Genomic DNA, 13,196 nt, shown 5'->3' with positions numbered 1-13,196 from the left:
GCACGGTGGAGGAGGAGGTGGTGGAAAAGGAGGTCACGGTCACGGAGGTGGAGGTTATAGTGGTCACGGACACGGGGGTGGAGGATATGGTGGACATGGTCACGGAGGAGGAGGTGGTGGAAAAGGAGGTCATGGTCACGGACATGGCGGAGGAGGAGGAGGAGGGGGTGGTAAAGGAAGCCACGGAGGCGGAGGATACGGCGGACACGGACATGGAGGAGGTGGTGGTGGTGGATACGGTGGACACGGCCACAGTGGAGGAGAAGGAGGTGGTGGTAAAGGAGGCCACGGAGGCGGAGGATACGGAGGACACGGACATGAAGGAGGTGGTGGTGGATACGGTGGACACGGACACAGTGGAGGAGGAGGAGGAGGCGGTGGTAAAGGAGGTCATGGTCACGGACATGGTGGAGGAGGAGGTGGTGGTAAAGGAGGCCACGGAGGCGGAGGATACGGAGGACACGGACATGAAGGAGGTGGTGGTGGATACGGTGGACACGGACACAGGAGGAGGAGGAGGCGGTGGTAAAGGAGGTCATGGTCACGGACATGGTGGAGGAGGAGGTGGTGGTAAAGGAGGCCACGGAGGCGGAGGATACGGCGGACACGGACATGGAGGAGGTGGTGGTGGATACGGTGGACACGGACACGGTGGAGGAGGAGGAGGCGGTGGTAAAGGAGGCCATGGTCACGGACATGGTGGAGGAGGAGGAGGTGGTAAAGGAGGCCACAGAGGTGGGGGATACGGCGGGCACGGACATGGAAAAGGTGGTGGTGGTGGTGGATACGGTGGACACGGTCACAGTGGAGGAGGAGGTGGTGGTAAAGGAGGCTACGGTCACGGTGGCGGAGGAGGAGGCGGACACGGACATGGAGGAGGTGGTGGATACGGTGGACACGGACACGGTGGAGGAGGAGGAGGAGGCGGTGGAAAAGGAGGTCACGGTCACGGAGGTGGAGGTTACGGTGGTCACGGGCACGGTGGAGGAGGAGGAGGCGGTGGTCACGGACACGGAGGTGGTGGTGGAAGCTACGGTGGGCAAGGCCACGGTGGAGGAGGAGGAGGTGGCAAAGGAGGTCACGGTCACAGTGGCGGAGGAGGAGGCGGTGGCCACGGACACAAATGGTAATTCAGTAATAATTATTTAAAAAGAACTTTGTATTCATGGAGGCATTATCATTAACGACATCATTGTACAGTATAAAAAAAAGTCTCTTTATAGTGTATGTAATTATTTTTTTGTTTAAAAACCATTATGTACACATTAATAAAGTTTTATTAAAACTTTTAAAAATTTGTGTATTCGAATAATTTACTACGGCGTTCATTAACAAGGAAAGGTCAGTTGGAGCGATCGTCACAGTTTTCAATTCACACTTTGCGTGGATAAGTCTCGGTAAGAACCTTCGAGGTAAGGGAGAAAACGCACATTTGAAACGTTTTGAAAAAAATCAAAGTTGAAAAGTCCCCAGCAACTTATCAGTGTGCTCTGAGAAATCTTTCAGCGCCCGGTAGCCTCACTGATGATTTCTACATTTTCTCTCCCAAATAAATACAATTGTGACATGAAATACAGTATTTGTAAATTACGCGGGTTTATGCATTTTCTATATTTATTTTCTATTAAAAACGTACATTTTCTCTTTCTTGACAATTTGTTTTCGGAATTGTTTAGAATAAATGTAAATTTTCTTCTGAAATTGGAATACAGTATTTAACTCTTTTACATCTTACGATTTTATTATTCTTACTTTATAACCTAATGCATTTATATTGTTATCTATGAAAAGAGAAATTCTTATGATGTAAACAATAAGAAACCGGAGAGGTGGCATCGAAAGACGATTGTTTAATGTCACACATAACAATTCAATTTGATATTACGAGTTAGTTATAACTAAAAATTTTTTGATTGTAGTTAATTACTTGAAATGTCAAATTATTCATTATATTTTAACATTCCCAAATGTAAAAAATCTTGCATTTATTTTTAATGGATGGCAATTCCGAAAACGATTTTTTCAAAGAGAAAGTGCACATTTTCAATAGAAAACGAATAGACAAATGTATAAACTCGCGTAATTTATAAATATATTATGTCAAAATTGCATCGATTTGGTAAAATAAAATCTCACTCGTCGATACGTGAACCAGTAATTATTACGCACGATGCTGCAGAGCCACGAATCTCCACTGAAAGATTTTGCAAAGCATATTCTTAAGATGGATAAAGGTTTGCATCAACTCTTACCCACACAAACAATGTCATTGAAAACCGTCACGCCTTCGTAAGAACAAGATATAATAGTAGAGGTGAGGTTGGCACAATATTAATTAGACTAATCGCGAATTGCTTTGAAATGTACAGAGATCTCATTCTTTTATTGAAAAGATTTATAAACAATTCGTACACACGCAGTTTCGGAGTTAAGATGCGTAACAACAACGATGAATGTTAGTCTAGAACTCGGATCGGCAGCCGAATGTGGCGACACACTCTTCGACAATATTATTTGTTCTTGTTTGAGAAGATTGGTCAGCAACCACTTTGAGCAGTTCATTCTACACGTTATCTATATTTTATACACCGAAGACAATAAATCTACCAAGGAGTTGCGTAACTTTTCCGCAGTTACGAGATTGTATTTTAAAAATAACTTTTATATTATTAATTATAATAAATAAATAAAATTGTATGTGGCACCCTCTGTTACGAGATTTTTTTATGAAAACTCTATATTTTTAATTATTTTAAAATGGTAAAACGCGTAATTTTGATGATAGAGACCACTTTTATAAAGAACTGTAAATGCTAACAAGTAAAATTTTCATTAAGTACGACCCCACTCGAGGATATATCACGGATCACCCTCTATCTCTCCATCCCTTCCACCTTTCACCACCAAAAGTTAATAGCATCAACGCTCCTTTTATATAAGTTATCGTACCAAATTTCGTTTCTTAATCAGAATAGGGATAATGATTAAGAAACGAAATTTGGTACTGTAGGTTATGTACAAGGGACATCGATACTATTCAATTTTGACGAGTGAAGATCGAGAGGGTGGGGAGAAAAGGAGGTCCCGTGACAAATCTCGTAAGTGTTCGGACTTAACGAAGATTTTACTCGTTATTAACATTTACAATTTTTACGAAACTCATTTCTATTCTTAAAATTATGACTTTTACCATTTTATAAAAATTAATAATATAAAAAAATTTTTATGCTAAAATCTGGCAACGAATAGCGCGGCACACAATTTATTTATTAATAGCACGATTAATAATATAAAAGCTATTTTTTAAATAGAATCTCTTAACTAGCAACCAGTTGCATAACTTTTAAACATTCAGTAACCAGTTGCGTAACTTTTCCTTACGCAACTGATTACTGGATGTTTTCTTCTCGAAACATACTCTTTGAAGAGTATGTTTCGAGTATATTCCACGTTTCAAATCGCAAAATTCTTATAACTCTTCTGTTTATAGATCGTATCTCATTTCCTTTTCTTCTAAACCCTCATTTGGCTTTGGGGTAGAAAAATCATAATATCGCAGCGCAGTTTAATTATCATTCTCGTCAGAGACAAGACTCTCCCCGATAGTCATCCGCGCATTCCCGAGCTCGGGAGTTCCACTCCGAGTCGCGCACTTCATTTTTCTTCCGTCGCTCTTTCCGTTCGTCATAATTAGAGTATAGCGAAGAACGTTCGGTGCCGAGCCGTTAACGGATAGGCCTATATCAAACCGAAATCTGTATATGTTCGCGATATCGATATATCGAAAGAATCTCGGCGCGAAGCCCGATATCGATAGGAAAAGTTTGATTTAGCCCAGCCATAGTAAGAACGGGCGATAGTTTTTCGCCGTTTTTCCTACTCGGCCGCAGCCCTTTCGCTGAAATGTTTCTCCCTAAAGGTTGTCCGACCGCGGCATCTCTTACTCGGCCACGTTTCCACCTCTGGCGGCGCGAACCGGGAGTTGGATTTCGGGACTCCGGACCAGTAAAGCACCAACGCGCTACACGGTCCACCGTTTTTGTAGCGAACTATATCGTTTATTGATAAATTCGTCGTTAGTTCGGTCGGAATTTTCTCAACGAAACGTTTATAAATTTACACCATAATCTAAACTTTGGCATTCAGACATTTCCGTACTTAAATCTAAATCGCCAGTCGGTAACCGCGGTTTCGCATCGACTATTTATTTTACCGTTCGATCGTTTATCATATTAATTTTCTTAAATATTAGTTTTCTTTAAAATCCGATTATTTTGACGGTAAAATTATTAATATTAAATGATTGTTTAATATAATTTTTTACATTTAGAATATTGCCGCTAAGTGGCAGCACTTAAAGCCAGACGACGAGATTAATTTTAATAAAATGGATAGGCGAGGAACAAGTTAAAATTCCAAAGAAGTAAGAATTAGTTTTTAGTTATAAAGAATTTGTGTTGTAAAGGTAAAGAAGTTTTTCGTTTGGACCACGAGAATTTGGAGGTGACAACATTGGTGTGCGAATTAAGAAAGAAGCGAGAGGACATAGTGCTAAGATAATTGGTGCAGATGCCGGAAGAAATTGGAGACCGCCGACGTTCTAAACGTAGAAACGGCGCATTTGTAGAAAGTGCAAAAAGTAAGCGAAAGGTTTTTATATTTTTATCGTAACACCATTTTATATAGTTAATGCACTACGGCAAACCCGAGTAATCGAGGTTACGTTCTTATTTGCCCGCTATATTTCGCTAGGGTGCGCGAATGTTTTTATTTTTTCTGTTTCGTTAAATTCCAGATACGTATACCGTCATGGCGGCTCATCTCTGATTCCAGCAAACAAAAGAAAGGAAACAGTGGGGACGCACGTTCTAACCTAACCTAACCTAGTCTAATAAATAACCATAATTATTACCAACCAAATTAGAATAGGTTAGGTTAGGTTTGAACGTGCGTCCCCACTGTTTCCTTTCTTCTCTTTGCTGGAATCAGAGATGAGCTGCCACGACGGTATACGTATCTGGAATTTAACCTTCTGTTTTTTGTATCGCTTCTCCGCCCGCTTTTCCGGTCGATTTTTACAAAGGAGTCTCCGCTGGATCGCATTCTTCGTCGACATCTATAAACGCGTGATTCGTGGCGGCAGTCGTCGCGGGGTCCGTTGGCTCCTTTCGGGTCGCGTGTACGCCGTTTCTAGAGCGAATTTTGTTAATTGTTTTTTTCTCTCAATTTGTCGAATTTCTTATCTATTTTTTAATGGATGGGCATTCGGCGCCGAATTGTAAAAATTCGGCGGCCAAAGGTGTAAGATCGTTCCGTTTTCCCGCCGGCATTTCCGGGAAAGTGATGATTTATGAGTTAATGTAAGTAATAAGTTATTAATAATTATATACGGAAGAACCAGTTTATTAGAATTGAATGATGATAACTTTTCGTTGTAAATTATTGAAGAAATGCCCCTTAAAGATTATATTTCCCGAGGTGACATAGTGTACTCGACTTTCTTATTTCGTATTAGGAAAATAAGAAAAAATACGAACCGCTTACATTTTAGAAACTTTTTAACAAATGTTTTTAGGACATTAATTAAACGTCGCTTTTTCGGATTTAAAAAAGTATTTATCGCTGGAACTACGTATCGCCGTAAGAAATATTCACTAATCGATTATTTTTCAAAAACAACTTAATAATTTAATTAATATAAATCTCGTTTATTTATTATTGCGAAGATTTCTGCCGCGTGAGATTTGTAAGATTACGTATAATAAACGATTACTTGCTTAATTAAATAAGAAAAAGTCGACTAAAATTGAGTGCATATTTTATAATTATTATTGCATTTATAAATTCATATTTTGATACAAATAATGCTATTTGCTGCGTGTACTTTCTTTCGGTGTAAACGTGTTGCATTTTCTGAAGTAACGGTTTTAGTGAAATTGAAAAATACGGTATCGGGTTACTAAAAGAGATTTCTTTTAAATATTTTATGTTGTTCGATAAAAACAAAAATCCAGTATATAAACTGCTTTAATATTAATATTTAACGCTTATTCTAAAATGTTGGCAGTATGCGTCGTTAAAGTTGTTTTAATTAAACTCGTTTAAATTACAACGTCGAAACGTGGTCCTCGGATCGGAAACCTTTAAACTTTAGATTTAGGTTTCCGACAGGTTGTATAACAACATTATGTAACTTATTAAACAGAATAAATGTTATAATATATTTATATAATATGAATAATATGTGTTTAATATGGACTGAAAAAACGCTTTAAATTTAAAATAAAATATAGTAATTAAAATTAAAACTTTTGGTCATTTAAATTAATATTTCGTAATAATTGCGAGTAATGTAACGGTACAAATTGCGTTTTCTAATGAATAACTGTTGCTTAATAATCATTTTATTATAAAATAAATAAATGAAGATGATATTTCTATTTGTTGGTATCGTCTACTGTTTAATAAATTTTTATAAATATATTTGTTTGATTCCGTATAAAAATAATTAAATTTACTTTATATGCGTAACTTCCCTCATTTAAGAGCTTTCCTCTTATCTCTTGCAAATACTTTTGAATGGTTTACTTTACATATTATGTAAAGTTTGTGAGAATGGTTTTCTTTTCTCTTCATGTAATTTTAATTTATAAAAATGTTCGCTCCCAATTCTTATTTGCAGTTTGTGTAATGCAAAAATGCACGTAAATATAGAACATTAAATATATTTTTATTTTAACAAGTATCTCCAAATTTCTTCTCTAAGTTTGCGTTTTATGTTGAAATCTAATTTTAATCTAAGCTTTTTATCTAAGCTTTTTATGTTGAAATCTATTTAGTTAATGCCTTTATGTGTCGGAGTTAACCTCTAAATAAAGAGACAATTTGAAATTATAAAAGGTATTCCGCGGCTCGAACTCGAAGGAACGTGCAGTTTGCCGCGCATACGCGGCGTGAAATCTATATCGTGACCGCTTCTCGATACTTTTCCTTTCCCGGCCGTTACAGTATGTATACGTAACGAGGAAAGTATTAGAATCGTGTCAAATTTGACTCTCTGGATATTTCGCAAATCTCCACGTTTTGAGACCCCCGAACCCAAAAACTCAAACAAAGGCAAAGAAAAAATCCCCGAGTGTGTGTGTTGGAATTTAATTCGTTTCGCATCTCGGGACGAGTAAAGATGAAGAAACGAGATTTGGAACGGTACTTGTTTATAAGAGACATCGATACCATTAAATTTTGGTGGTTAAAGGTCGAGAGGTGGCGAGATAGGGGTATCACGCGTCGTATCTCGCGAGGAATCGGACTTAGTGACAATTTTATTCGTTATTAACATTTGTATGGTCCCATTATTATTTAAATGCGCAAATAATCCTTGGGACTATATGCTTTACGTAATGTTTCGTTATGTTCACCATCTTACTTTCCTTTATCGTTCCTCTGTTTTGATGCACGAGAAATTCGTATTGCTTTTCTAATTCCGATTATTTACGTATCCTTACTATTCAATTCAATTCAAATGTTTATTAACATAAAAAGGCAGTAGTCTGTTACGAAGGGGGTGTTTTTACAATTTCTTAGCTTTACATAAATCAAGTTTTCGATGAATTTTAGTATTAAATGTCTGTCTAATTTAATGATTGAATAAGGCTAATTAACAATATACTTATTACTCAAAAATAGTTTTTAACATATTATATAAATTGTAAATGTCATTGATATTTATTTAATCCAATTTACTGTACATAACAATTTCCATCTTTTGATTATATTCATAATTCTGACTAATATTTACATCTTGTTTGTTCTTCTCCATAAATTAAATGAAATTTTGACAATTTTATACCACATTCAGAGCATCCAGATCGATCATAATCTATATATTTATTTTCGATGTTTAGACCTTTTTGATTAAGTCGTAATTTGAATGAACAAAACAGATTTTTTTACATTAAATGGGAGATTTAGAAGCATGTAATTATTGATAAATGGGCGATTAAAAATAACATTATACTGTAAATTATTTTTTGTATATTTTCATTATCCTGGATTATCGAGTATTCCATATCTTTGTATACCAATTGATTAATCCGTTGTTCATTATTAATAAGGTAATCAACACCAACACCAGTTCTACAGAAAAGCCATATACATTGAATATCCCTGATAATTGTGTAATCAGTTTCGTTTCGTGTTAATGTTTTTAGATTTATTGTACAATAAAACATTAGTTTAGTTGACAAATCTTCTGCATTTTAATCGTTTTTTTAGGCATATCTATTTTGGTTAAAAGATATGCCTATTGGCATATCTTTTAACCAAAATAGTATTCAATTTAAATGTATTAAGTTCTAGCCGCGGAGCATTTCCTGGAGTATCATATTCTAAGTTGCTACAAAACAAATTAAATAAACATAATGCAAGCTATTGCTTAATTAACATAATTGGTCAATTATACGGTAACTACAACGTATCCTTACTGGTTTTGACACATTTTTTTCGGATAACGATTTCATTTGAAAAATAATTAACGGAAGCGTGTCATCCTGCGAAAATGTTCAAAAATATAAAGTACAGTTCTAGTAGCGTAGAAATGAACAGTATAATTACGCCAGAAGCGCGGATTATCGCTTGTTTGCTGGAATTCGTGCGTGTCTGCGCAGATTTCCCATACACTCGAAACAAATCGATTCTAAAAGACATTAGGTTTATTTTACCGATTGATGGCGGCATCTGTGGACAAATTTTGAAACTAAATATTTTTACTCGCGATACCGATTCTGAAGAGAATACTTTCCGTTGTATAAAATTCATAATATTTTCGTGGAATTAATAATTTTTAAATTTAAATTCAAATTTTCTCTCTATTATTTTTATCCGCCATCCGTCCTTAGGCCTAACCCTCGAGTTTTGTTCAAACCTAATATCGGTGAAGGAATAGAAGTGTGGTCAAAGTGTCGTAGTGTTTCGTTTAACAATCCCGTTCGAACTATCTTAATTAATTAAACATGGCCTGGAGTTTTCTTCCAAGACTTCTTACTACTCGTAAAATGTTTAAAATGTTCAAGAATCGGTTGCGAACGAGCTATGTTTTCGGACCAAGAACACTTTAATTTTTAGGTGTGTCTGATATGCCTCTACAGAAAAGATAGAGAACCCGCGACTTTTCTGAACAGTAGTTGTGGTCTTCCCCTTATTTGTCTATAACGGCGGTTCCCAGATATTAGGTCGCGATACCTAATAATATTCGTCCGTTTTTCTCACGGGATGGCGATTCCCGATTAAAAAAAATCGAATGCAGTAAATTTTGTAGAGTGATAATACCGACAACGTCGATGGTTCCGTATTTGTTTCGCATTAGGAAAATAAAACAGATAACGATCGTCACTTCTTTGGAGAATGTTTTTAGTAATCCTAATTAATTTACAGCATCTGGATTATACAATCGAAGAAAAATACAGGCGAGATGGAAGTTGATTAACGTGATTAAGAATCACGCCATCCGAGTCAGAATCGCAACGACGATATCGTAATGTACTGTACAGTACANTAATTAATATATAATTATATGTACAGTACCTAATTTATATATAATTTATATAATACTGTCCAGACGATAGAAATCTCTCCGTAGCGTGGCGCTACGGACGGCGGGAAAGTAGTTGGGCTTCCCGATGACGTTTGAGGTGTTTATAGGGAACTTTTACTATTTTTTACGGATACCGGTAGCAATTTTTTCGTAGTTTTATAGGAATCGTAACTATAGGGACCGTAATTATAGGGGGGTCGACTGTATTTTCATTATCCTGGATTATCGAGTATTCCATAGCTTTGTATACCAATTGATTAATCTGTTGTTCATTATTAATAAGGTAATCAAACACCAGTTCTACAGAAAAGCCATATACATTGAATATCCCTGATAATTGTGTAATCAGTTTCGTTTCGTGTTAGTGTTTTTAGATTTATTGTACAATAAATACATTAGTTTAGTTGACAAATCTTCTGCATTTTAATCGTTTTTTTAGCCTATTGACATATCTTTTAACCAAAGTAGTATTCAATTTAAATGTATTAAGTTCTAGCCGCGGAGCATTTCCTGGAGTATCATATTCTAAATCGTCACAAAACAAATTAAATAAACATAATGCAAGCTATAGCTTAATTAACATAATTGGTCAATTATACGGTAACTACAACGTATCCTTACTGGTTTTGACACATTTTTTTCGGATAACGATGTCATTTGAAAAATAATTAACGGAAGCGTGTCATCCTGCGAAAATGTTAAAAAATACAAAGTACAGTTCTAGTAGCGTAGAAATGAACAGTATAATTACGCCAGAAGCGCGGATTATCGCTTGTTTGCTGGAATTCGTGCGAGTCTGCGCGGATTTCCTATACACTCGAAACAAATCGACTTTAAGACATTAGGTTTATTTTACCGATTGATGGCGGCATCTGTGGACAAATTTTGAAACTAAATATATTTACTCGCGATACCGATTCTGAAGAGAATACTTTCCGTTGTATAAAATTCATAATATTTTCGTGGAATTAATAATTTTTAAATTTAAATTCAAATTTTCTCTCTATTATTTTTATCCGCCATCCGTCCTTAGGCCTAACCCTCGAGTTTTGATCAAACCTAATATCGGTGAAGGAATAGAAGTGTGGTCAAAGTGTCGTAGTGTTTCGTTTAACAATCCCGTTCGAACTATCTTAATTAATTAAACATGGCCTGGAGTTTTCTTCCAAGACTTCTTACTACTCGTAAAATGTTTAAAATGTTCAAGAATCGGTTGCGAACGAGCTATGTTTTCGGACCAAGAACACTTTAATTTTTAGGTGTGTCTGATATGCCTCTACAGAAAAGATAGAGAACCCGCGACTTTTCTGAACAGTAGTTGTGGTCTTCCCCTTATTTGTCTATAACGGCGGTTCCCAGATATTAGGTCGCGATACCTAATAATATTCGTCCGTTTTTCTCACGGGATGGCGATTCCCGATTAAAAAAAATCGAATGCAGTAAATTTTGTAGAGTGATAATACCGACAACGTCGATGGTTCCGTATTTGTTTCGCATTAGGAAAATAAAACAGATAACGATCGTCACTTCTTTGGAGAATGTTTTTAGTAATCCTAATTAATTTACAGCATCTGGATTATACAATCGAAGAAAAATACAGGCGAGATGGAAGTTGATTAACGTGATTAAGAATCACGCCATCCGAGTCAGAATCGCAACGACGATATCGTAATGTACTGTACAGTACAATTCTTCGGTTTCTTTCATTTCTATTTACGTTTTCGTTTACACCTTATTTGGATTTTTACAAAAGAATTTGTATATTTTATTCTGGTAAAAGTTTCTGGTAAAAGGTTTAGTGCGCAACACTCGGCGCATAACCGATGACATACTTCCGTTCGGTTTTGTTTAGAAAAGTCGACAGAGGCTTTACTTTTCTCCGTTTTACCGCAGCCTCCTTCGACGCGGAGACCGATAAAATTGAGATGATTAGAACTAAACCAGAATTATCTTGGACCAATCGTAATTTATCATTTATATTGTTTAAGTTAAAAATATCCGAGTAGACATTATCCTCGATAGGTATGTAAAGACATCCGTGGCCGGTTGTATTTTGTGACATTAGAAAAGACTTTGCCGGTACCGAAATACAGTTTTGAAAGCGTAGCGAAGCGAAACTCTAGTCGTAAAATTGTGAAAAATCAGAATACGTGCGGTTAATTAATTGGAAAAGAAGACATAACGGAAACTATTATAATCTTATAGGCCTAAAAGAAGATTCCGAATTTTCGACATTTGGGTCAACACAACAGCGACGTGCCGGCACAGTGACCGTTTGATGCCAGCGATGTCGAGCACACTTTATTGAAACTTTTATTATCCCTCTCCCCTCGTCTCCAGTGACGTGCCGTCATTGGAAGCGGTGGAAGCGCCGCTTCCCTCGTATTTTCTAAAAAATAAATACATATTGCGCGATTATTTTTATATTTTAACGTATTTTGGATTAATTATAACCGCATTATGTATCTTATTACAAATTTCCATACTACACGTAAAAAAAAAAATAAGATCGCTGTTGTATATTCGAATGTCGGTGTTGGAATAGAAACGCCGTATGGTGGAAACCGGGTCGGCTTCCGAGCAGCCAGATTATACGCATTCGCGCACGCGCTTTACAGAGCACGAACCTCACCCGGTTTAGACGGTGGAAGCTACACACGTATAACGCTTCCAACGATTCTATCCAGGACCGATTCTGGGCTGTTAGCCGCCCGTCCGCTAGATATTTGGCCGCCCTCACCCGATTACGCGAATCGCGAGTAGATTTATAACTTAAACCGACCGATAGGAGTTTACTGGTTTTTTACGATAGTTCCGCATAGTTGACGGGAGTTTAAAAAATCCATTAAAATATTTGATATTTTTATTCCGTTCTCCGATTTTATATTACTTACGAATTTCGATGTTAAACCGGCGATATTACGATTTCGTACGTTTCATCTTTAAGGGGATGTTTTTTCTAAAAACGTGTACAATTCTTGTATAAAGTTAAAAAAATTAACCGTTACTTCGATAGCGTCATTTACAACTAAATTTAATGAATGAGAGAGATGCACGAGGTACAGAAAAAGCTCTAGAATTTATTTCCTCAAATTTATGTATCCGTTGTCATAAGAATTTGTCTTTCCACTTTTTTCCCCAGACTACAAATGTTCGAGTACAAAGTAACCGGTTTCGACTTATCTCTACTTAAGAAGTAGCTAAATAATTAAGCGATTAAGGAATTAGGGACGTAAATAAAACCCTGCCGAAAGAGCCGAAATTTTACTTAACAGCTTAACCCAGGGGTGGCCAAACCGTGGCGCATGCGCCAAACTTGGCGCATTGGACGATTACAAGTGGCGCTTTAGTCAGTTCTGAGCAACATTGCCAGATTTGGCTTCTTTGCAATTAAGAATATTACATAGAAAATTAATTTTTTATAGTCTGTCTTGGCAAGTTCATTTGTTGCACAATTCGTTGCAATCAACTTTACAGATAAAATGAGTGTTCTCCACATAGTAAATTACAGTGTATGCATGTATGTTTATTTTCGATCAGTGCATAGGCGTCTAAATGACAGTGCTACCGTCCGGACAGTCCACGAGTCGGTTGGACTGCTACA

The 13,196-nt window shown here is 36.8% G+C and overlaps 1 protein-coding gene across 1 annotated transcript; it reads right to left on the bottom strand.

The window, feature by feature from the left end:
• Nucleotides 1-37: 37 nt before the first annotated feature.
• Nucleotides 38-761, bottom strand: LOC111616263 (cell wall integrity and stress response component 4-like; the record flags this gene model as incomplete). The annotated part of the gene is made up of 2 exons (XM_023357700.1): nucleotides 491-761; nucleotides 38-303 (listed from the first exon to the last, which is right to left on the bottom strand). Coding segments are annotated over exons 1-2 (537 nt in total), but the record flags the coding sequence as incomplete, so codon positions are not given.
• Nucleotides 762-13,196: the final 12,435 nt, after the last annotated feature.

Source organism: Centruroides sculpturatus, unplaced genomic scaffold, assembly GCF_000671375.1.
Source record: "Centruroides sculpturatus isolate CEXI.00-Female unplaced genomic scaffold, Cexi_2.0 scaffold2790, whole genome shotgun sequence".
Classification (NCBI taxonomy): Eukaryota; Metazoa; Arthropoda; class Arachnida; order Scorpiones; family Buthidae; genus Centruroides; species Centruroides sculpturatus.
The sequence above is the reverse complement of the archived record's forward strand: the minus strand, read 5'-3'. Positions and strand labels throughout refer to the sequence as shown.